This window comes from Manduca sexta, chromosome 19 (genome assembly GCF_014839805.1).
Source record: "Manduca sexta isolate Smith_Timp_Sample1 chromosome 19, JHU_Msex_v1.0, whole genome shotgun sequence".
Classification (NCBI taxonomy): Eukaryota; Metazoa; Arthropoda; class Insecta; order Lepidoptera; family Sphingidae; genus Manduca; species Manduca sexta.
Window position 1 is genome coordinate 4,018,412 of NC_051133.1, and position 23,753 is coordinate 4,042,164.

At 41.1% G+C, this 23,753-nt stretch overlaps 1 protein-coding gene across 1 annotated transcript; it reads left to right on the top strand.

Moving 5' to 3' along the window:
* The first annotated feature begins 1,140 nt into the window (after positions 1-1,140).
* Positions 1,141-7,091, top strand: LOC119189832. Its single transcript, XM_037440493.1, is given in 2 exon segments — positions 1,141-5,340; positions 5,343-7,091. Coding segments are annotated over 2 exon segments (5,652 nt in total). The 5' UTR covers positions 1,141-1,437.
* The last annotated feature ends 16,662 nt before the right edge of the window (positions 7,092-23,753 follow it).

A 23,753-nucleotide genomic window follows, 5' to 3' on the forward strand; every position in this document is an offset into this window, starting at 1 on the left:
CTTTTCTATTCTCGCTATATACTAGCGATATTCCTAAATACAAAGACGCCCATCTGGCGCTCTTCGCGGACGACACGGCGATCTACGCTTCACGTAGAGAACCGGAACATGTGGTGCGCATTTTGCAGGCCGCCGCCGACCAGCTCGGCGAGTGGTTTCGCAAATGGCGCATCACTGTCAACCCTCCAAAAGCCAAGCTATCCTATTCCATAGGAAGCTTCAGAAAGAAGCGCCTAACGCTTCAGTTAGATTGTCTGGCCAAATCATCCCTTGGACCCATAAGGTCAAATATCTAGGTGTGATCCTTGATCAGAGGTTGACCTTCGCCCCACACGTAAATGCGGTACGCGCGCGAGCCGCATTCGCGATGGGCCAGCTCCACTGGCTCTTAAACAGAAAAGTAAGATGTCTATCCGCAACAAGATTAGGATCTTTACTACGTGCGTTAGACCGATCATGACGTACGCGTCCCCGTATTCGCGCATATACCGCCTGCTCGACTTCAGCGTCTGCAGGTGTTACAAAACAAATTCCTCAGACGTGCACTCGATGCCCCGTGGTACGTTCGCAATCGCAACCTCCACGTGGACACCGATATGCCGACCATCAGGCACTTTATGCACATGTCCAGCAGACGCTATTTCGATAAGGCGGTCAATCACCCGAACCCGTTAGTCCGATTAAATTCAAAATACACTCCATTCGACCGCGCGAAATGGAGAAGACCGCGTTCAGTTCTGTCAGATCCAGAGGACGATATAACTCTGGCAATACGTAGAAAGCACGAGCTGCTTAAAAGCTCAAACACTCTACACGACCGCTGCTCCGTCCTCGCCGTCGAGGACCTCGCCGCGTCCCCGTCCTCCCGACCCTCCTGATAATTCCGGCCCGGACGCCGATGTAACCATGTTAGATTGTTAGGTCGTTCTTTCGCTCCTCTCGCGTTTCCATAATCGCTGATGTCCCCAAAAACATCCTCTCTCAGTGGCCGTCCTGAGCCGAGGTCGTGACCCTTTAGAGGGTCGCCCTCAGCATGGTCACTTAAGGGCTCGCAGTGCCTAAAGCACGCACCCGCAAGACCGGTGTGTTTGTATAAGCCGGCCCTTGCCAGGCTAACAAACGTAAGACAGTACCAAAAAAAAAAAAAAAAAAAAAAAAAACCCGACCAGCGCAGTTAGTTCGAGATCGCCGACAAGACAACAAGTTCAGAAAAGGAAAAGGAAAACTCAAGAAGTGAAGAATTCAAGATAGTGAAGAATTCAAGATAGTGTGAACGCCGCCGCGTTATTCGAGTTTTACCTGTAAACTTGGCTGATTCAATAAAGCTTTGATTTTTAATCTAATCACTGGTTTCTATTTCACGCAATCCAGCGCACTAATGTTAGACACCTCGGTGCCTAACATTCTGGTCCTTCGAGCCGGATTATCGTGATTAGAATGCCAGTGACTAGATCAGTAGGTCGCCAGGCCGCTTCGGCAGTCGCGACTGGTACGCCGGCTACGACGACCGACACTACCAGCGCAACGGGGACAACGACGGAGGCCACGCAGACGTCCGTGACTGAAATCACGGAAGGATCATCGCAGCCGACCGTCGCCGGTGTCGCCGTGGAGGAGCAGCAAGCCGCCACAGCGAAGCCCCCGCAACCGCCGACCGGAAGCAAGCCAGCTTCCACAACGAAGCGATCTTCCAAAGCTCATCGTGTCGCCCAAGCCAAGACTGAACTCGCCCGGCTGAGATTGGAGCTCGCCGCCGCAAAGCTGGCTGAAATTGAAGCCGCCGACAGCGACGAAGACGACGTCGACTCTGTCATCAGCGTTGCGGAGGCCGAGCAATCTCGGCGTGTCGACAGTTGGCTTCGAGAGAGCCAACACCAACTGCCGCCTGAAGAGAACGTGCCAGCGACCGCAGCCGTGTCCTGGCGCGCCTCGGCGCCTGCACCGGCGGGAGTCACTGCCGCACACCCGCCGTCTCAGCGCCCCGGAGCTACGCAGCCGTTGCCGGCGACCGCCGCCGTGTCCCGGCAACCCGCCACCGCTGCGCCAGCCTTCGTGCCAGCGACCGCCGCCGCGTCCTGGCAGCCAGCCGCCGCTGCGCAAGCCTTCGAGCCAGTGACCGCCGCCGCGCCCTGGCAACAGTTGCAGCCAACGATCGCTGCCGCACCGTGGCAGCCTCGCAACTACTTCGCACAGCCGCCGCCAGTGATCGCCGCCTGGCACAACAGCAAGGAGGTGTCGCGACAGTTTCCTGCCAACACCGACATCTCGAAACCGAACGTGAGCTGCGTGAAAGAGCCCGCTGTCAACTCAGCGAGCACTCAACAAGGAGCAGTGAAAACGGAGCTGCAGGAGTTAGCTTCGGCGATTACGCAGGCAGTGCAGGCCGCAAATTATAAGCAACCACTGAGGTATGTCGAGTTACCCATATTTAATGGTGCACATCAAGAGTGGTTAACCTTTCGTGCCGCGTATTGTGAGACGTCCCATCACTTCACGGAGGTCGAGAATATGTCCCGACTACGCCGCAGCCTCCGTGGGATAGCGAAGGACGCAGTGCAAGGCCTATTGATCACGAATGCAGACCCGGCCGGGGTCATGAAGACACTAGAGACTCGCTTCGGTCGACCCGAGTCCATTGCCATGGCGGAGATGGACAGATTGCGCGCGCTGCCGAGACTCACCGAGTCACCGCGCGACTTATGCACCTTCGCCACTAGAATACAGAATATCGTCGGGACTTTACAAGCGCTCAATTGCACCTTTTATATGTACAATCCAGAATTGACTAAAGGTTTAACAGAGAAGCTCACGCCTACGCTCAAGAGGCAATGGTACGAGTACGCCGCATCGCAACTAGCCGGACTACCGGACCTCGTGAAGTTCAACAACTTCGTGATGCGGGAGGCCGAATTCTGCAGTCCGTTCGCCGCCGCCGAGACGATCGTCGACCGCACTCCGAGCAAGAACAGTGACGGAATGCAGCGACGACAACAGCGGGTACACGCCGCTACCGAAAGAACGGACGAAGCAATGTGCAGTCTGTGTGCGCGACAGGGCCACACAATCGCCGACTGCACGAGATTCGCCAACGCCGACGTCAACACTAGATGGGATGAAGCAAAGAAGCGCAACCTGTGCTTCCGATGCCTGAGACGTCGGAACAAGCAGCACAGGTGCAAATCAAAGCAATGTGATATCGACGGGTGCGAGCGCTATCATCATCGCATGCTTCACTCGACACACAAGCCTGTCGAGTCGAAAAGTGAAGAGCAGCACAACAACGAGCAAGTCAACTCAGCGTGGGTGCCGCGAGTGTCCTTCCTCAAGATAGCTCCCGTACGCATCTTCGGCCCGAGAAAAGCAGTCGACACCTTTGCGCTCCTCGACGACGGATCCACAGTCTCCCTGGTAGACGACGACCTCGCGAAGAGCATCGGGATCGACGGACCGGAGGAGCCGCTGCACATATGCACTTACGACGGGACGACCAGGAACAACGCCGGATCACGCCGAGTGTCGTTCAAAATCAGAGGACAAGGTGAGAACCTCCGCACCCAACAGATCGACGCGCACACCGTGAACGACTTGAAGCTCGCCACACAGAAGATATCCCGAGAAGCTGTTCGAGACTGCCGACACCTGGACGAATTCGTCGCGCATCTCGACCCTCGGGAAGTTCGCCCTCGCATCCTCATCGGGCAAGACAACTGGCATCTGCTGTTGGCAACAAGAACCAAGAAGGGTAAGAGAAACCAACCCGTAGCATCATTAACCCCGTTGGGTTGGGTAGTGCATGGCAGCCGTTCAAGAGCCCTCGAACATCGGGTGAATTTCATCAATTACACCGCAGCCGCAGATGAACACATACAGAAGTTGGTTGAAGAATACATCACAACGGACAACATGTACATTCAACCCAAGAGGCCACAGAACACCATGGAAGAGAAGGCGTTGAAAATATTGGAAGAAAACACAACGCGAATGCCCGATGGAAGATACCAGACCGGCCTACTGTGGAAGTCTGAAGAGGTCAACATGCCGTGCAACTACCAGAACACATTGAAGCGATTGCACAACGTTGAGCGCAAACTCGACAAGGACCCGCAGCTTAGATGCAGATACTCGGAGCAGATGGAGGCGCTAATTCGCAAGGGATATGCAGAGCCAGCAGTCCCGACGACGTCGATGAAGAAGTGGTACCTCCCGCACTTCGCGGTGATCAACGCGAAGAAACCCGACAAGCTGCGAGTGGTGCACGACGCGGCTGCAAAGACCAGAGGTGTGTCTTTAAATGACTATTTATACACAGGTCCTGACTTATTGCAGCCGCTTCCCGGGATACTTATGCGTTTCCGGGAACACCCGTTCGCGATCACAGCGGACATTTCGGAGATGTTTCTCCAAATACAACTCCGAGAAGAGGACCGGGACGCCTTGCGCTATCTCTGGCGAGGCACCCGACGAGACGACAAGCCTCCGCAAGAATACAGAATGAAGACGCTCATCTTTGGTGCTTCGAGTTCGCCCTCAACGGCGATATTCGTAATGAACCTCAACGCCGAGAGGTTCAAAGAAGAGTGTCCGGAGGCGGTCGCAGCCATAAGAAGCAAACACTATATGGACGACTACATAGACAGCTTCGAGACATTAGAAAAGGCTACGGAAATCGCCAAGCAAGTCCGAAGAATCCACAGCGAAGCCCACTTCGAACTCAAGAAATGGGCCTCGAACTCGCCCGAACTATTGAAGGCCCTGGGCGAGAAGTCAAGCAGCGAAACAGTCAACATTCAAGACAAGCACGAGAGAGTCCTCGGGTTAATCTGGCGTCCAAAAGAAGATCAACTGGCCTTCGATCTACGCCTCGTCGACGTCCCACCGAGCCTGCTGCAAGACGAAGTTCCCACGAAACGTCAAGCCTTAAAGATTGTTATGTCAGTTTTTGATCCCTTAGGACTTCTCTCTCCGCTGACAATCAAGCCGAAGCAGTTGCTGCAGGAAGTCTGGAGACGCGGAACGCCGTGGGACGACCGACTCGACGCAGACATAGCCGCCAGTTGGAGCAGATGGCTGACACAATTGAAGGCTGCCAGCAACATCGCAGTGCCGCGGTGTTACCTGAGCTACAGCACCGCATCTCGCCTCGAGCTTCACGTCTTCACAGACGCCAGTGAATCGGCGTATGCAGCGGTCCTGTACTGGCGCACCGTGGACAGCGACGGGACAACTGCGGTGACACTACTCACTGCGAAGGCGAAAGTGGCACCACTCAAGCTGCTTTCGATCCCGCGAATGGAGCTGCAAGCCGCGGTTCTCGGGACACGGATGGCGATGGCAGTGAAAAAAAACCCGAAGCCTGGCCAATAGAAAAGGACCCTCAGCCCGCACACACTACGGGCGAGGAAAGGAGCCACGCCGTATTCGCCATCGCTCAAAAACAACACTTGAGCGAGGCCATACCGGACGTGCAACGCTTCTCATCGTGGCTACGTTATCTGCGAGCGACAGCAAGAGTTCTACAAGCCATCCAGATACTACGCCAGCGGACGCAGAGAATACACTACAAAAGAACGAAGAAACGTCCCAGCCAAGATCCGGATTGGAAAAACAACAAGGCGAGCGACGCAAAGCAACCCGAACCCGCTGTGAGCAAGAGGAGCGACTTCGTGATATTGCCCGCCGAGCTACAGCATCGCGCCGAGACAATAATCATAAGAGCGTCGCAAGAAGAAGCCTTCGAAGCCGAGTTGCGTGCACTAACAAACGGCACGCAACTACCCCGAGACAGCCGGCTCTATCCCCTCAGCACTCACATATCTGAGGGGATCATAAGGCTCAAGAGTCGAATCACCGCCGCCATCGGAGTCTCATAGAATATGAAGAATCCGCCGATAGTGGACGGCGGACACCTCGCAACTAAGCTGTGGATAAAACACATTCACGAGCTATTGCATCACGCCGGCACCGAAAGTACGGTAAATCAATGCCGACAATACCGTTGGGTTATACGACTGCGACCCACGGTGAAAGAAATCATCTCAAGATGCCTGAAGTGCCGAATGAAGAGGGTCAACCCGCCGCAGCCGATCACCGGAGACCTGCCGCCTTGCAGATTGGCACACCACCAGAGACCGTTCACTTACACCGGTCTCGACTACTTCGGCCCGCTGACAATAACCGTCGGCAGGGCGCACCAGAAGCGATACGTGGCGCTCTTCACGTGCCTCACCGTTCGAGCAGTGCATTTGGAGATCGTGCATTCTCTGAGCACGGACTCCGCCATCATGGCATTAAGACGAATGATCGCACGCCGCGGATGCCCCGCGGAGATATGGAGTGACAACGCGACGAACTTCCACGGCGCAGAAAAGGAGCTGCGACACATGCTGCAGGACGGAGCGGAACGAGAGGCGTCAAGAAGAGCCATACGGTGGCGCTTCATCCCTCCAGGAGCGCCATTCATGGGAGGCGCCTGGGAAAGACTTGTGCGATCCGTAAAGACTGCACTCACCGTGGTCTTACGAGAAAAGCATCCGAGAGAAGAAACACTCAGCACACTGCTCGCCGAGGTCGAGAACACCGTGAACAGTCGCCCGCTGACACACGTCTCGGTCAGCCCTGAAGACCCGGAAGCTCTGACACCCAACCACTTCTTGTTGGGCTGCCAGGGACCGATCGCCACGCCGGGATTCTCCGAGGACTACGGCTACGGGTCAAACATCAATCTACGCGCAGCGCAACAGTTAGCCAACGAATTCTGGGCGCGATGGCTAAGAGAATATTTACCGGAGCTGCAAAACCGGCGGGAGCCGCATGGAAGAGGACCGACGCTTGACACAGGCGACCTGGTGCGGATTGTCGACGGCAACTTACCAAGGAACGCGTGGGTACGAGGCAAGATCATCGCGACTCACCCGGGACCGGACGGCATCGTGCGCACCGTGGACATCGCAACGAGAGGCGGAGTCCTACGAAGACCGACGAAAAAGGTCATAGTAATCCTGCCGGCCTGCGAAACAGCGACCTGCACCCGTCAAGGAGATGTATCGCCCCCAGCAGGCGATACACGGCGGGAGGATGTGCAGGATGATTAATGTGCAGGACGATTAAAACATTCAGCAAAAAATTAAAAATGCAGGGTGATCGATATACGCAGGCGAAGAAAACAAGAGAGAGGGAAATGTCTTCCGTCTCGATCACACACACAAGAAAAGAGAGGACAACATCTTCCGTCTCGACCACACACACACGGAGCGAGAGAGAAACATCTTCCGTCTCGCTCACACACGCCGCCTACGTGAAGGCGCCGCCCGCGCGCTCTGATTGGCCGAGCCGCGCCCACGCATGCAGCGCTCCGACTCCGAGGTGCGGGACTCAAGAGCTCGATATAAATGAGCGAATTCACCCCGACCAGCGCAATTAGTTCGAGATCGCCGACAAGACAACAAGTTCAGAAAAGGAAAAGGAAAACTCAAGAAGTGAAGAATTCAAGATAGTGAAGAATTCAAGATAGTGTGAACGCCGCCGCGTTATTCGAGTTTTACCTGTAAACTTGGCTGATTCAATAAAGCTTTGATTTTTAATCTAATCACTGGTTTCTATTTCACGCAATCCAGCGCACTAATGTTAGACACCTCGGTGCCTAACATATAGTTAGGCTAGTATGTACAAGGAACTCCTTGTACATACTTAAGCGCAAGTAAACGTCTTAAAAAATCCAAAAAGTAGAAGCTCGAGCTGCCGTTGCCCAAAACGTACTCAAAAATATTTTTGAATATAATAACAATTTTAGTTAGTATAACTGTCCGTATTCTTAATATTGTAGTATTGTGTATTGTATAAAAACATAACAGGCAGATAAAACTCAATCCATGTTTTCTATAGAAACATTTCAACAATGTTACGGTGCCAAGGCTTTCATATTTTTCATGTCAGTCTACGTCAATTAAAACGATGTTAGCACACATCCAGTTATGATACGTCGTCCTGACACGATTGACGCTTTGACGCACTGTCACACTGACGCTTTGACACATTTCCCAAATAGAGGCCTATGTAAAATAATCTCTGGCGCCCTTTCAATATACTACAAATAAAGACGATTTGTTTTCAGGAAAAATTTTACTTCTCGAACTGTTATTGAAACTTATAATAAGTATTATAAATTAAGGAACAAATCATTTATACTGAAAGATATATTATATGGTTTTATTTTTATAAAAAAATGTTTGTTTGCAATTAGCAATCGTTATTACCTTTAAAAATCTGGTTATAAAATATCACAATATGCAAAGCTTAAGCTATGCTTCACTTGTGTATTCTGTGGGACAGTGTTACTTTTAATGGCATCTTCCCAGTCAATACAGCTATTGACTCAAAACCGTTACAATCGTGACACGGTGGCTGTATATGTCTGTAAATAAATAGGTATACGTACTTAGGGTGTTTTTGCGAAGGCACGCGGAGGCACACAGTTCCCCTATAGGAAATATAAAAAAAAAAAAAACGAAAAAATAGCCATCAAAAGTACAAAAAATTATTAAAGAAATAATTTATTTAAATCTGTAAAATTTGTTATACATTATTTAGATTCCATCAATATTAACTCTACCACCAGTTCGGAAAGCAGTTCTTACCAGAGAAGAACGTGCAGGAAACTAGTGCATGGGACATACAACTTGCGAGAATTAGCGTGACCTCAAAAAAGAGGTGGCAAAAAAGGCTACGAATTTATATGTGGTTGCTATAATTAATATATTTGTTAATTACAAGAACCACAAATAATTTCGTGAAAGAACATTTAAAACAATCACAACTAACGACCGACGTCAATACATTTCTAGAACTCGTTACTGCGCTAGAATAAATTCATTAAAACGTCTTTGTTTTGGTTTGTAATGTAGTTGATTAGAATCTACACGACAGTTCATTAGCATTTTTATTTTATTGTTGAAAAGCAAGATTTATTGCAAGATTAGAATTTGTAAATTGTCTGAGAGTTAAGATTTATTATTGTAAATCGTTGTAATTATTGTAAAATTCAAAGTAGAACTACAGACGTGCCAGTTATTTCACTTTATCCAGTGAGAAGTACATCATAGGACGATAAAATGTTGATTAAAGGGAGTTTTTCTTCTCCAGTATTCTCAGAATTATCACGATTTGAGACTGAAGTGATTGGCTAACCATGGAACGTGTCGTTAGATAAGTTTTAATAATAAAATGTTTACCATCACTCTCCAGTCAGCGCCCTCCTTCACCTACGTTTTATTTACTGAAAATGTATTCACACACAAAAGAAAATCTATACGAAACGGTATACGAATACGCTTTCATCTATTCCACATACGTGCCGTTCAAAGCATAAAGAATAATCAAAATCGCACCTGAAAACCTGACTAGAATATTTTATTCGCAAACCGAGAAAATATTCTAATGGAATAACATTTCAATCCACCATAAAAAGCTTTATCTTTTCTCACTCGAGTAACCCGTAAATGCGGATGCGGTCGCTTCTACCCGCCGCACGCTCCGCTGGATGAATGCCGGTGGCAGGGCAGTCATTCTGGTGGCATTGTCCGTCAGTCCGCGAGAATACGAACAGCGCGGCCCGAGACGTCGTCAGAGGCGCCGCACCGACGTCCTGAGACGTTATTTAGGGCTTCATTGTGCCATTCAGACCGACCCACGTGATTCGACAGTTGATACGACTCGCCCCGACTGATGACTGTCACATTATCCCTTTTTAAATTTTATTTAAATGGACCGTTCGGTTATTAGTGGGTTTTAATGGGTTAAGCATTGTTCGAGGCTTCGGCCGTTTGAACAAAGAGCTTTGCATAAACTTAAGCGATGGAGTACTATTATTTTGGAATATCAAATTTAAATGTAGTCATTAATAACGTTAATGTAATGTAAACTCAAGGCCGAGTGACATAAGTAATCAGATAGCCGTCTCGTCACAATGAAGGAAATAAATGACACAAAAAGATTTGAAGAATGACCTTAGAATAATGAGTATTACAACAACAAAAAATCATTTAAACTGCCCACACTTACATGACACAGATACCACGTTGAGTACGTTTAGTGTCAAATTAAGCGGCAAAACACATCATCACCGCTGAATTGATTTTACAGGCTCGTCCATCAATCTTTCTGCCTCACTGATTGATGATTGTACCAAGTATTGACGGAAAGTAATTAAAAAAACGTACGCGACCCATTCTCTTGTGCAGTTTCGACATTGCCTACGACCAGATCTTATTGACTTCTAAAATTTGGGTTCCTCTATTTGTGTTTATAGTTTTAGTACAGCTTGAGAGTATTTCAAAAAGTGTTAGAGATCTTCTTGCGCTGGTGGATTTTTGAATGAGTCAAATTATTTTATTATCGAATATACAATCGCGCCGTGCGTCATCTGCGCCATTCTGCATTGACAGGTTATTTATTTTGTAGACGACACCGAGTAAGAGTAAATAAGGTTTTATCCATTTGCCTAATGAGTTTATGATGAGTATCTTTGCTTCTTTGAAACAGGTTGAGTACAGATAAAGCTTGATTTGTATTACCTTGAGGAAGTTACTTTTGCTACAATGAACCTAATTTGATGGTTAATTTGATTTAATTTTTCTGACCTAAATACGATTTGATTCTTTTAAATTGTAATGGAAGTTTCTATATTTTAATACCTACAATATTAGGAGTTTTAAATTACAGCAAATAAGTAATTAAAAATTTAATAATATTATATTTCATTATGAAAAAATCGTTAAAAATAAAAATGTTATGACTAATTTTATATTATTATCAGACTAAAATTATTACAGCGATGATATCAAATATTAAGGTAATTCTTTTTATTTTAATTGAAAATAAGTTCCAGCTTATACTGCGAATTGACTAACTAATCAGAACGATGAATGAAACTTGAATCATAATTGAGATTCGATTTATACGAAATTTATTCTTCTGTATGTGGCTCCAAGATGTCGAATTTTGTAAAATTATAAAGTTTTAAATATAGTTTGTAGCACAATGATTCATTGTGAAAGAATTTCTAACATAGAATTATTCTTCTGTATAACGAAACGGTAATTAAAAAGTTTGTAAATTTAAATATACATTCAAATGTATTTTTAATAAAACTTTGAATTAATTTATCAGCCAGTGATATTAAAAACTAGCTTTTTCCCGCGGCTCCGCCCGCGTTATAAAGTTTTTCGGGCTAAAGTTTACCGTTATAAAAGTCACGCTAAATATTTTCCCGGGAGCCTATGTTCTTCCCAGGGTCTCAAACTGTCTTCATACCAAATTTTATCCTAATACTGTGGTCGTTTTTGAGTTTATCACGTTCAAACAGACAGATGCAGCGGGGGACTTTGTTTTATAATATATTTTTGTAGAACTTTTTAAGAGGAACAATCCCGTCATATATCATTGTTGCATAACTTTAACCGTTTACGCAGCGCACGCAACAGAAGCTCTCAAAACTTATAAATTTGCCCCGTTTTTGTAATTTGTTTCATTACTGCTCCGCTCCTATTGGTCATAGCGTGATGATATATATCCTATAGCACTCCACGAACAAAGGGCTATCCAACACAAAAAGAATTTTTCAGTTTGAGCCGGTAGTTCCTGAGATTAGCGCGTTCAAACAAACAAACTCTTCAGCTTTATATAATAGTATAGATTCGTTATTTCTTGTATCTTAAGAGACATATGAAAATACATTTTAATCATCACGTTTTAAAAATTATTCTCTAATGTTTATGGTTGTAAATATATACTAGCACTTCACCAACATTATTGCTAGCCTAGTCCTTCCCCTAACTGGTCAACTTGTCTGTTCAATTAAATTAGAGATAAACCGCGTCACGTATTGTACGATTATATCTCGTCACAGCGTGCCGTGACCCGACGAGTTTTAATTAGTACTCAGCAATGGATGGGTTGGCTACGTGAACGGTACTATCTACTATCTGATGGTGTTTTTTTACCGAGGGTTGAGTTGGTTCTTGGATTAAAATACTTTTTTCTAGGACTGCAATCTCAAGCTGGTGTAAGCGGATCACGTGATCTGCTGAGATGGCCTTTGAATATAAGCATCCATTTTGAGGAGTTGAAATAGACCGTTTAAGTTTTTGTGCCTCTTAAGGTGCTCCTTCTAACACACAGGCGCGCTAATCATATTTTTAGAAGCTATGTATTCGAAATTTATAAAACATGTAAAAAAATATTTTTACTATATGTTATCTGAATTTTGGTAATCAATTTTTTTATAATGTGGATATTGTACCATTAATTTCCCAACAAAAATGCCACTAAATTGTTGATTCATCATCGAAAATAATAGGTACAAAATGATTTTAATTTGCGACCAACACTATTAAATAGACAATTTCATAAGAGATATTTTGCGAGTTTAAAATTTTTAAAAAGACCTAAAATTTAGTTTTTAATCCATTTCGTAAATTTTTGTATACTCCCACCGTAACTCGTGCGCCGAAAATATATGGAACGAATGCTCAAGGCCATTTGCTCGGGCTAGGGTCTTAAAAGCTTTTGGTAAATGAAATAACGGATGGCACTAATATTTGCTCACATGGAATCGGTTTATGATGTCTACTACCATGACTTTACCCTAGATTTTTATATGCGTGAGTCTGTGTGGATAACTAATCTCACTTTGTCAATTAGTGGTTCCAAGCAGCATTGCATTAGCAAAGAGTATTGTGTTCTGCTTTAAAGGTAGCTGTAGTCAGTGTTATTGCCACGCATTATATGAAAACATCTTAACATAAAGATCTTTGAAGTGTTGCAGGAACTGAATTGTTTCAGTTTTATTACAATCAGAAGTTTTTTGACAAAACGAATTTTTTACATAGTGATTTTTTATAGTGTCACCTAAATTAGGTTCAGCTTGTCTTGTGAGTCATATTTATGCTTGGTTATGTTGCTACCGTTTATGTGCATATATTGTCTTTAGTCGAGTAATGAACTTACCCCCCCCCCCCTGCAATTCATGTGCTCTCGATCTTTGCACCGAATGTACATCCATGCACAGAGGGGACTTTTGTCGTGATCCTAGGCACACATCTAAGTGTCTATCATGATTTCCAATTCGCAATGAGGTCTATGAGAGCTCGCGAACATTTCTTGGCCTCTTCTCCTCTCATCCTAAGATAAAATAAAATAAAATTCTTTATTCATCACGTAGGCGAAAATAGTTGCACTTATGATATGTCAAGGTACATGAGAATATTTAATTATTACTTAATTAAATTAACTTATATAAACAAAGACAATTTATATTGAAACAGAAAAGATGGTTCCTTCTCCTTCACTCATATTTCCTTCCCCAGATATCCCTACTTTCCTCCAGGGCCCTACAGTCGCTAAGTCGAGGGATTCCAGTATCTCATTCGCAGGTTCCCCCGACGTAGACTGCAGAGTCCGATACAAACAAAAAATATTTGGTTATATTAAATTACAATAAAAAGGTTATAGAATAGGCCGAGAGCGATTATTACTACGATTGATCGCTTACCAAACAGATCTTATATTATCAGAGCGCAAGCAAATTGCGTTGTTAACTTTGTATCAGGTTACGAGTCTGAATTGATTTAAAAACACGCAATTAAATCAGTTATTGGCCGATTGTACCTTCGTTATGAGATGGTTAATTGTCTGTATCGAATTTTCGTTTTGATTTTTATACGAAGTGCTTTGTCGGTTTGAGTTATGTTCTTGCGGTTGCAATCCAGAAAACCGTGGAATTCTTTATTTGGTACTCGTATTTGACGTTCTGAATATTTGATGTATTCAATTGAGTGCGAAGAAGTTGGATACCGGGCCGTGGGAGGAAGAGGGAGCTAGAATACATTACCAAAAAGTACATTTAATGCCATTTATATTCATTAGAAAAAAAATAACTGAACATTGGCAACCTAAAAAAAATTAAAAGCAATCAATTGTTAATTGAACAAACTTTATTTCAAGAAGGGGGGGAGGTGAACCCCTACTTCCCTGGCTACGACCATGATATAGACTCTAAGTACATTTGAACATACAGCATTTATCTTTTCCTAAATAAAGTTTTTATCATATTATCTTCTGTAGTCAGTACATCACAACTTTACAAAGCACGTTTCACCACCTGTCTGGGGAAATTGGCAGCGGTCAATGAGTCTTAATCCTGCAGACTTGAAGCAGGTCTCTTGAGTATTGTGGTTGCATTCCACTGACCTATAAAACTTTTCATCTACGAAATATTTCTTGGATCTTTTTTTAATATTTAGGACACATACACTGTAAACTAATAATTTGATTCCGTCGTCTTATTTACCAAAAATTCTGTCTAAGATTAAGATAAGGATTTACAAAACCGTTATAACTTGAATAAACCGAGCTGTTTACTCCCTAAAGAACTATAAGTATAAAATCTAATTTTCGCTTTAACTGAGGCAAGATTTTTTATTTAAAGGACATGTTTTATGAAATGTCCCATAAAAGTGATAAGTAAAGTTTCTGTAATGATCATATTTTACAACCCATCCTAAATAGAAAAAGAATTTATAACCATTTTATAGTTAAGCCGAGCCGCAAAGCCTGTCTTGCAATTTATTATTCTCGTATCAACATATTTGTTGGTCGTAATAAAATGGATGTTCGACGAAAAAGTATAGATAAGGTTTAAGTTTACATATTTTTTTCAAATAAAAATCTTTTAACAGTAAACGTTAACTTTTGTGGTTGCGTTATGCGAAATTGGTAAATATTTTCATATTAATTTGTTTTGATCGTATAGATTGTTTCGGTACTAAACTAGATACGATTTTAAAAAGGTAAAGATTTTATGTAAGTGACCTTCTTATGTTGCGTAAGTCTTTCTAATTTATTCTGAAGTAGAAAGTAAAGATGTATTACAGATTTAAACTTTAATTATTATAGGAAAGATAATACGTAATATGACCTAAAAAACTTCATTAAAACAGAAACCACTTAGTTTCTACATTAAAGAAGTTCTTAGAAGTTCTTGTACTTAATACAAAAAAAGGTTAACGTGAATTGTTCGCAGAACATTTAAAAATTCTCACGTCGCTGGAATTCACACAAATGCTAGGAAAAGTCATTTTTGTGTTGTAAGTGTGTTGCACCAGTTGTCATATAGATTATTAAAAAAAACAATAACTTATTTTTATTAAACAAATAAATTCAAAAACAGATGTTAGAAATATGAAAAATTTTCATTTCACGCACGTCCAACAATGTTTCACAGACATTGTAGTCTCAGATGTAACGAAAAATGAAATATTTACTTTATAAATTTTTCAGTTGCTTAAAAATTATCTGTCACAACCAAGTGCGTAGTTTAGTGATTTTATAAAGCACAATTCAAAGAAATATAACGCATGACAGCAAAGTCAAGGCGACTTTGCATATGTTGCAAATTTTATTCTTTCGTAGAATGAAAACAGTTATTTTACTAACTCTAAACTAAATTATGTTTGAATCTAAAGGACTCTAAGCAGTGTATTTTTAATAACAAAATTACTAATGACGATGAATTTTTAATATCGAAAAAGGTAAAGGAATTAAAATTAAAATATTTTTTTACCTAAAACCTCGGCTTTACTTTAAAACTTAAACCGCTTTTGATATCGGAAAAAATATCCAAAAACCCTAGTTTCATGATGGGTTCCATCATTTTACGATAAGCGTGGGGGAACAGGGAATTTCCTTAGGGTGAAATATGGCAAAGTACATTGACCCTATAGTTGGGATTTTTGTATGCAATCTGGAGGCTATAACATTTTTATGCCAACCCAATATAATAAAATTGCACAGTTTGGATTTTACTTACTTCGCATTCAAGTTATAGATCTTTTTTATATGACATTAGGCAAAATTGTTTTGAGCACGTTACTTCAAACAACAGCTATTTCTATTGTGAGTTTTATTATTTAACACTATGACTTACTTTCTAATGAACCGTTTTAAAAAATACCTACCTTATTTAATTCTTATTATTATTTAATCCTTACCTTATTCCTTCTCCTTATAGGTCGGCAACGTGGCTACAATTCAATTTAAATGGGTGTACACGGGCGGTGACAATCGCTTACCGTCCGGTGACCTATCAGCTTGTTTGCCTACCTTCTATACAAATAAGAAAGCATCACAATGCTAGGGCCACACCAAGACCAATTATTACGATAATAATTTAGGCGTAAAAATAATATGATTATCAATAGATCAAAACAAAATCTCGAATCATACCATAATGTCATAAAGCTATAAGCTATAGCTACGTTTCGATTCGATACTAAAAAAACTAATATTACACTTTAGTGTGGCCCCAGTATAAGTGCAGTAACAAAATTACAAATTCAAATGTTATTTCACGTGAAAAGTTTGGAATCCATTTTGCATAAAAGCGTTCTTTAGGATACCCCTTTAGAGGGGTTTCATGCTTCCACTGCACTCACAAGTCAAACTTCGTCATAGTGGTCATTGCGACCCGGGCGGAATTTAAAAGGGATCCGTACATATTATGCAGTATCACATGATTATAAAGTGCGAGCTATTGCATTATAAGACATAACACGGGCTAGAATCTAATAACTTACTTGTATTTTAATTTTCGGATCTGTGAATCGAACCTTGAACCTCGGTAGATATTTCTTTATATATTTTGTACCAGGGTGGTGATTATACATACCATAGGGTATTTTGTAAGTCATATTCTTCGTAATTGTTAAGATTTATGAACTAACTTGGCAAGATACAAGCGACTTGTCTGTTACGTCGTTTAGTTGTTAAGTAGATATATCTACACTTACATTTTATCACGGTTTATCAGAGAAGCAACCACTGCACCCATTTAATGCATTAAACATAAAAATAAATCACACGAAAGCACATTTAATTTCAACAAAATATTGGCAACAAATCCCGCCATTAAAAGCATGTAACGCAAAGGAAACAAATAAACAGTCACGTGAGCCAATAGGACGTCTCGGTTTCGTGCGAGGTGCAAACGGAGCCATTGGGGTGTCAACCTTAATTGGCGGTGTATTTCAACATAAACGTTCGTGTGCATTTCAGGTCGCGGCGGAGTGACGGCGGGGACATTTTTTAACGCCATAATGAGTCGGTTGTGTGCCGATTGATGCATTGGCAACTTTGTAGCTTGTTAATACATCGAATGAATATTTTTAGAGAAAGCAGTGCGTGGTGAAAAGTGGTCAGTTAAATAATTTTCTTCAACAACAGTGGCGATTACTATTTGAAACTTTTTTAAGTATTAATAATTGAAGAATATATCTCGATAAAAAAATCAATTGAAGAGCAATAATTTTGCAGAACATTGAGATATTATGAGTCTGGTAGTCAATTTCTTAGAAGTTGTGTCAATACCTAGTATTTTTTCTGTTTTATTAAAATAACAAAACAATTTCGGACATACAATGATATCATAAAAAAGTCAGTCATTTTTATTTATCAATATATTTTCTATTGTTAAAATACGTTTAGTATTAATATTATCTCTATCATTACTGTTTTGATCTCATAAAAAATATTACTCGGTGAGCAGTACGCGAATATTATGTACGCCATACTTGTAAGTAGCTACCACATTATTTAAATTCTAACGTAACTATCTGAACCGTTATTATATGTACAATGTGACTGTATCGGTGGCATAGTTCTAATGCGTATGTGATACGGACACGACTACGGCGCTGAGGTCCTGGATTCGAATCCCGGGTCGGGCCAAAATTATTGTGACTGGGTTGTTCCATCTTGAAAATTACTCAGTCGCAGCTGGTAGTCAGGAAGTTGGTGGTGTTATATTCCCGTGTCTCGAAAAGCACGTAAAGCCGTTGGTCCTGCGCCTGGTCTCTCTCCGGTCATGTCGGATTGCCGTCTCGCTGGACCATGAGAGTGAAGGAACGGGGAATGCACCTGTGTATTGCGCACACCCTTCTGCATTATAATATCTCCTGCTTACTTGACTGACGTCCGTTGAGATTGGCCGCCGTTTCCTAAATTCGGTTAGGAAGGAATCAGAATCAATCAAGTAACTAAATAATAAATTATATGATTTGTGAATTATACTACCAACATTCTTTAACCGCCATTTTCAATAGACCACTCGCTTTTTTCGATCCATCTCAAAAATTTACCAATCCGAATAAAGTTTTTTTATATGCTTATAAATGAGTTATTTCGAGTGTTTCATTCACAGAATGGGATTGAAAATTGAGATTGGGATCGTTTATTGTAAACGCGTTTAAGAGTTGAGTAGAAAATGACAGCTATTGACATTATTTAACACAATTGGCGAAGGGTACAATTTTCCGAAATTTTCTAGCAATCCGCACTAGGCCAGCGCGGTGGACTTAGGCTTAATCCCTCCCAATAGTAGAGGAGGCCCGTGCTCAGCAGTGGGCAAGTATATAATACAGGGCTGATATTATTATTAATATTTTCCGAAAGGGAATCCGATACAACATATAGGTATCTACTAATATACATAAATGCGATCTGGATTCTGTAAATAGTTCTCGCGGTAATTAGATTATATTACAAAAGGAAAGTCGGCAGGAATCGGGTTGTATGGACTGTTCGCCACTTAGACGCCGTCGCTCAGCCCGCTATAACTGAAACCGAACCCATTCAGTGAATTTTAACGTGCGATATCGAGGGTTCTATTGTTCGTGTTTTTTTTAAGTTTCACTTGAAGCCACGTCTAATTGGATGAGCAAGGGAAGAAGGGAAGTATTTTCAATTTGTTTTTGATTTTTGATTTATTTTGCTTTTCTGATTCCGGCTTTAAGACTCTTGAAAAGAATAGAAGTTGGGACGGGAATAAATGAAGAATATTTTTGAATATTGAATGCAGATTTTGTATTCGAAGTGTGGTAATTGACTATATTGTGGGATTTTTGTGCCTAGTGTTTATTTTTTTATGTGTTTGTCTATATTAATATGTATCGACTACTGGTATTATTGTCAGCATGATTTTTAACTGAAAGAACGAACTAAATGTTTAACTTCGAAGATTTACGTAATTATAGTATTTAGTACGAACAGATCTTAAGATCAATGTGTTTAGTGGTAGTGTACCAAACTGTATATCTAGATTTTGCGGTCAATTGCTAGGGAATTAAAATTTTGTGTCTTATTAGTGAAATAAAATCATAATCACCACTTAAAGACTATTATTTATCAGATGAGTACTAATCCATTTAATAATAAGAAAAGACCACCATTCAAAGTTTGCTGGTGGTAGGATATATTTTGTATCCGCCCGGATAGCGACCACTGTACACAAGGTGTTAAAACCCGCCATAGTGACCCACGTGAGTGTGTCGCGTTCCGGTATCAGTCTGTATATATCCGGTTCCAACAGGCCGGCATAATTATGTCGACTGCCGAGGGGTAATCATCTCTCGTCAATCGACATTCTATTGGACCCCACTCCACTTACCATCAGGTGCAGTGGCGTCACTTATGCCGTGCACATGTAAAAGATTTTTTTATTGTTACTTTAAGTTTAAGTACACCCGCATGTCTATTTCTGTTGCCAAGAACTATTGATTACTAAGAGGTCATTATAAGGCTAACATCGCATCATAGCATAGTGGTTCATAATTCAAAGCCCTGAATGGTATGATTTGCTCCCTTGCATTTGCTATAAGAAATAACAATAATATTTTTTTTTATCGTTACCAATACATAAAATTAATTTTTCATTGTATTTGGCTTCAGTCGCTGCCCTGAATACCTTCAAGGAGGAAAAGTACACTACATATATATATAAAAACTAGTTTTTTCCCGCGGCTCCGCCCGCGTTATAAAGTTTTTCGGGCTAAAGTTTTCCGTTATAAAAGTCACGCTATATATTCTTCTGGCAGCCTATGTTCTTCCCAGGGTCTCAAACTGTCCCTATACCAAATTTCATCTTACTACGTTGCGTAGTTTTTGAGTTTAACACGTTCAAGCAGACAGATGCAGCGGGGGACTTTGTTTTATAATATATTTTTGTAGATTTTTTTAAGAGGAACAATCCCGTCATACATCATTGTTGCATAACTTTAACCTTTTACGCAGCACACGCAACGGAAGCTCTCAAAACTAATAAATTTTCCCGTTTTTTGCAACATGTTTCATTACTGCTCCGCTTCCATTGGTCATAGCGTGATGATATATAGCTTATAGGCCTCCGGGAAGAAAGGGCTATCCAACAGAAAAATAATTTTTCAGTTTAAACCGGTAGTTCATGAGATTAGCGCGTTCAAACAAACAAACAAACTCTTCAGCTTTATATAATAGTATAGATTAAAACATAAGAATAAAAGCCGTTATTCAGAAACATAATCTACAACGGGTAATTTGAATCTATTTTTAATTAAATCGACATCTTGGTCATTTCGCCCAACTTTGGCTACTCGAATTCTTGCCATTTTGTCCTATTTAGCGCTGTCCTATGTTCTGTGCTGAATAAAGAATAATACAACTTACATTAAAATTCACAAACCCTTCAAATGAACTAATTCAGGTCACATTTATCGTACATCAGGCGATAAACATCGTAACGTTATTACATAAAGAGCTGAGAGTCAGATGAAATCAGCAGGTCAGTCAATGTCGCAACACTCCCTTAATTTACGCTCGAGAGACGTCCAAAAATCGTGGATCCGATAACTTTCTGTACGCGACGCTGCTTTATTATTAGCTTAACAATATTGGACTTTTTGATATTCAAAAGCCACGTGAAAATCAATCTTGTACTGTTAACGTAAAGTCGAAATTTCAATAATAGTGTCGAACACAAAGAGATTGCCAGCCGTGTTTGCAGGCTTAAGGTTTAGCTGTGAAAAAGGTTACTCAGTCTGTGATGGTGGGAATATTGATTCGTCTTATCAATATTGGCATAATGTTGCGTGTACAAGACCCTTTTTGAAAAATACTAAATTAATAGTACAGTCGGGTTCAAAAGTCACTGAAATACTTTAATAAAATTCTGTTGTGATTATGTTTTTACACGATTGTCTAAAGAAAGGAGGTTAATTTTTGACATGTGTGTGTGATAATAAGTATTTTTAAATGCTTACTGTTACAGGAAGCTGTGAAACAAAAAACAAAAAAAAAAATATTTTCATCATAGTACGCAGTTGATACTATGTTATTAGATATCATTCATTATTCCACCTCATCGATCTATACAATATACGTAGTATAAGCGTGGTGATGCTCGGCTTTGTATAACTTTTAGTTGCGTCTCTAGTTCACCATTATTAGGTAAAAGCACAAGCTTGTGTTCTAAACTTCTAGCATTTATCTAAAATTCTATTAAAGTACTACAACATATTGATACAATAATATACGTAATTTACAACCATACTGAATATAATACCACATTAATAATTCTTGTGCTAATAAAACTCTCATTCCAATATTCACGATACATTTAAATAAAATGTCTGCATCCTAAAAGCCATATTTTAGTCATCGAGATGTTGGCCATAACTTCAGGGGTTGACGCTAAATACCGGCTTGTCAATAAATCGAAGAGTTTGAAGTCGGGTCACTGCATCGTGCAAAGATACGGGACTCGTGACCGTGTTAAAAACTCGGGGATAGTTTTGATAATTCCTTGGCAAGGGACGTATTGGGACGCGGTATTGGGTCCCATACTTTACCGCAGAAAAACGAATCGAATTACTCAACTTTTTAGTATAAACAGTTATGGTTATTTGCTAATAATTTTATAATATAAAATAGTCACAGTGTTGAGACCTTAAACTGAATTTCGGAGCAGAAAAATAATTGATCTATTATTGCAATTATAAAAATGACATAAAATAAATTTATTAATGCATCTTTACCACATTCTAAGAATCGTCGAAGTACTAATACCTCGACACAATAGGTGTGACGAAACCTAATTCCCATCAAATAGTAGAGGTCAAAGTGAAATCACCCTAGTTACTTCTGCGAAAAGCGCATAAAACATAAAGATAAACATCTGATTGTTCCAAGGCTGTACGTAAGGCCAACAACGTGTACCCAATAACATCTACAAAAATCTCATGATAATCTTATGCTTGGTATTTTCGGAATGTCAGCATCACCTTACTTCGATAGCCTGTCATTGTATTTTTACATCACCTTTTAATTGAGTCGTTTAAAGGCTAAAATATTTTTAGCTTTATTTTCTTCACGCTTTGTTCAACATAGTCTCAAAAATTATTTTCAAACAACAGCATAATTTAAAGGACCCCTTGTATCCCCTTAGTACACGCCTGTGATCTGAGTGTGAATTAAAATATGACCACGCTTCGCCCGGGGACGTGTCGAGGTAGAGTCAGAAATAAGAGTCAAAATTATTACGTCCAGTTACCATTTGTTGACTGAATTATTGTTTTAAATCTTGTGTTTCGCGCGATAATTTTTAATGGACCGCTAAAGCGTATTTAAATTATATTTTTAGAAGTGTTTTATGGGTTGTTATTATTTATAATTTATATGTACCATATCGCCACATTTGGATATAGAATATTAAAATCTCTTTAAAGTATATGATGTAATATTAAACCTTAAAAAAACAAAATCCATTGTTTAGCGAATTTGAATATGCATTTTTTTCAAAATGTTTATGATATTTGTCAAAAATGCGACGATAATAGGACCGCTTAAGTCTCAGTTTAAATGCGAGTCCGAGTATAGGTTTTTTCCTCGGAGCGACATGAAAGTGAAATATTAGTTATTATAGACATCCGTAGAGCGGTCATGCGGAAGTTGCTGTTCGTGCCCAGTAATTTGCATCGCAAGTGAGAATCTGATGTACTGTCATGTCATAGATTGCGTAATAAATAGAAGGGACGTAACATTGATAATTTCTGCCTGCAAACAGTATTGTAGTTATGTTCCGTAACGTTAATGACATAAGATAGATATTTGAATATACGACAACTTAACAGAATAGGAGAGTAGGTTTTGTTTCCACCATCGCTTGCGTAAAGGCCCATCCTTGACATAAAAAGAAGATAAACTTATGTCAAAACTAACAAACTTCTTTAAAATCCAACGAATAATTATCGACAAGAATTTTTACATACACCTTAACCGCTGGTACTACCGGTCTAATTCTGAAATGTTAGGCTCCATGATACTTGAGTTTGATAGGCTATTTTTTGCCCAAGGATTAGGTTTTGGCAAAGCCGTAAGTAGCGGTTAGTATTAGTATAATATTTCTTGCTATAATGTGGCGAAGCGTGCATACAACTCGATTCCTACCGGCTTTCGTTTTAGATTTATTTACGTTTTTGTGTTTTTTTTTTTTGTTAAATTGGTCGCGATTTGTTAATTAAGGTTTCTGCATCGAGTTATAATAATAATAACATCGCTATTATATGTCCCACTGCTAGGCACGGGCCTCCATTACCACTGAGAGCGATCTAGCCTCGGGTTACCTTTTGAAAAATGTCACCCTACGCAAATGCTGTTTCTACATTTCAGATCGTCTCACCGTATCTGTTTGTATTGAATGTTTTAAAAATTGTTTCTCACCTCCATCGGATTACGTAAACGTGCACTTATTTTTTCGACGCTGTCCATTGTTTCAAACAAATTACATTTCATAATGTTTTATCGCTCCGTTCGTAGTTGTCGCTCATTACTTATTGCCTGTAGTGTTTTCTCCAAGGTGTTTGTAAGTAGGGTAAAGTTATGCACTGCTTTTG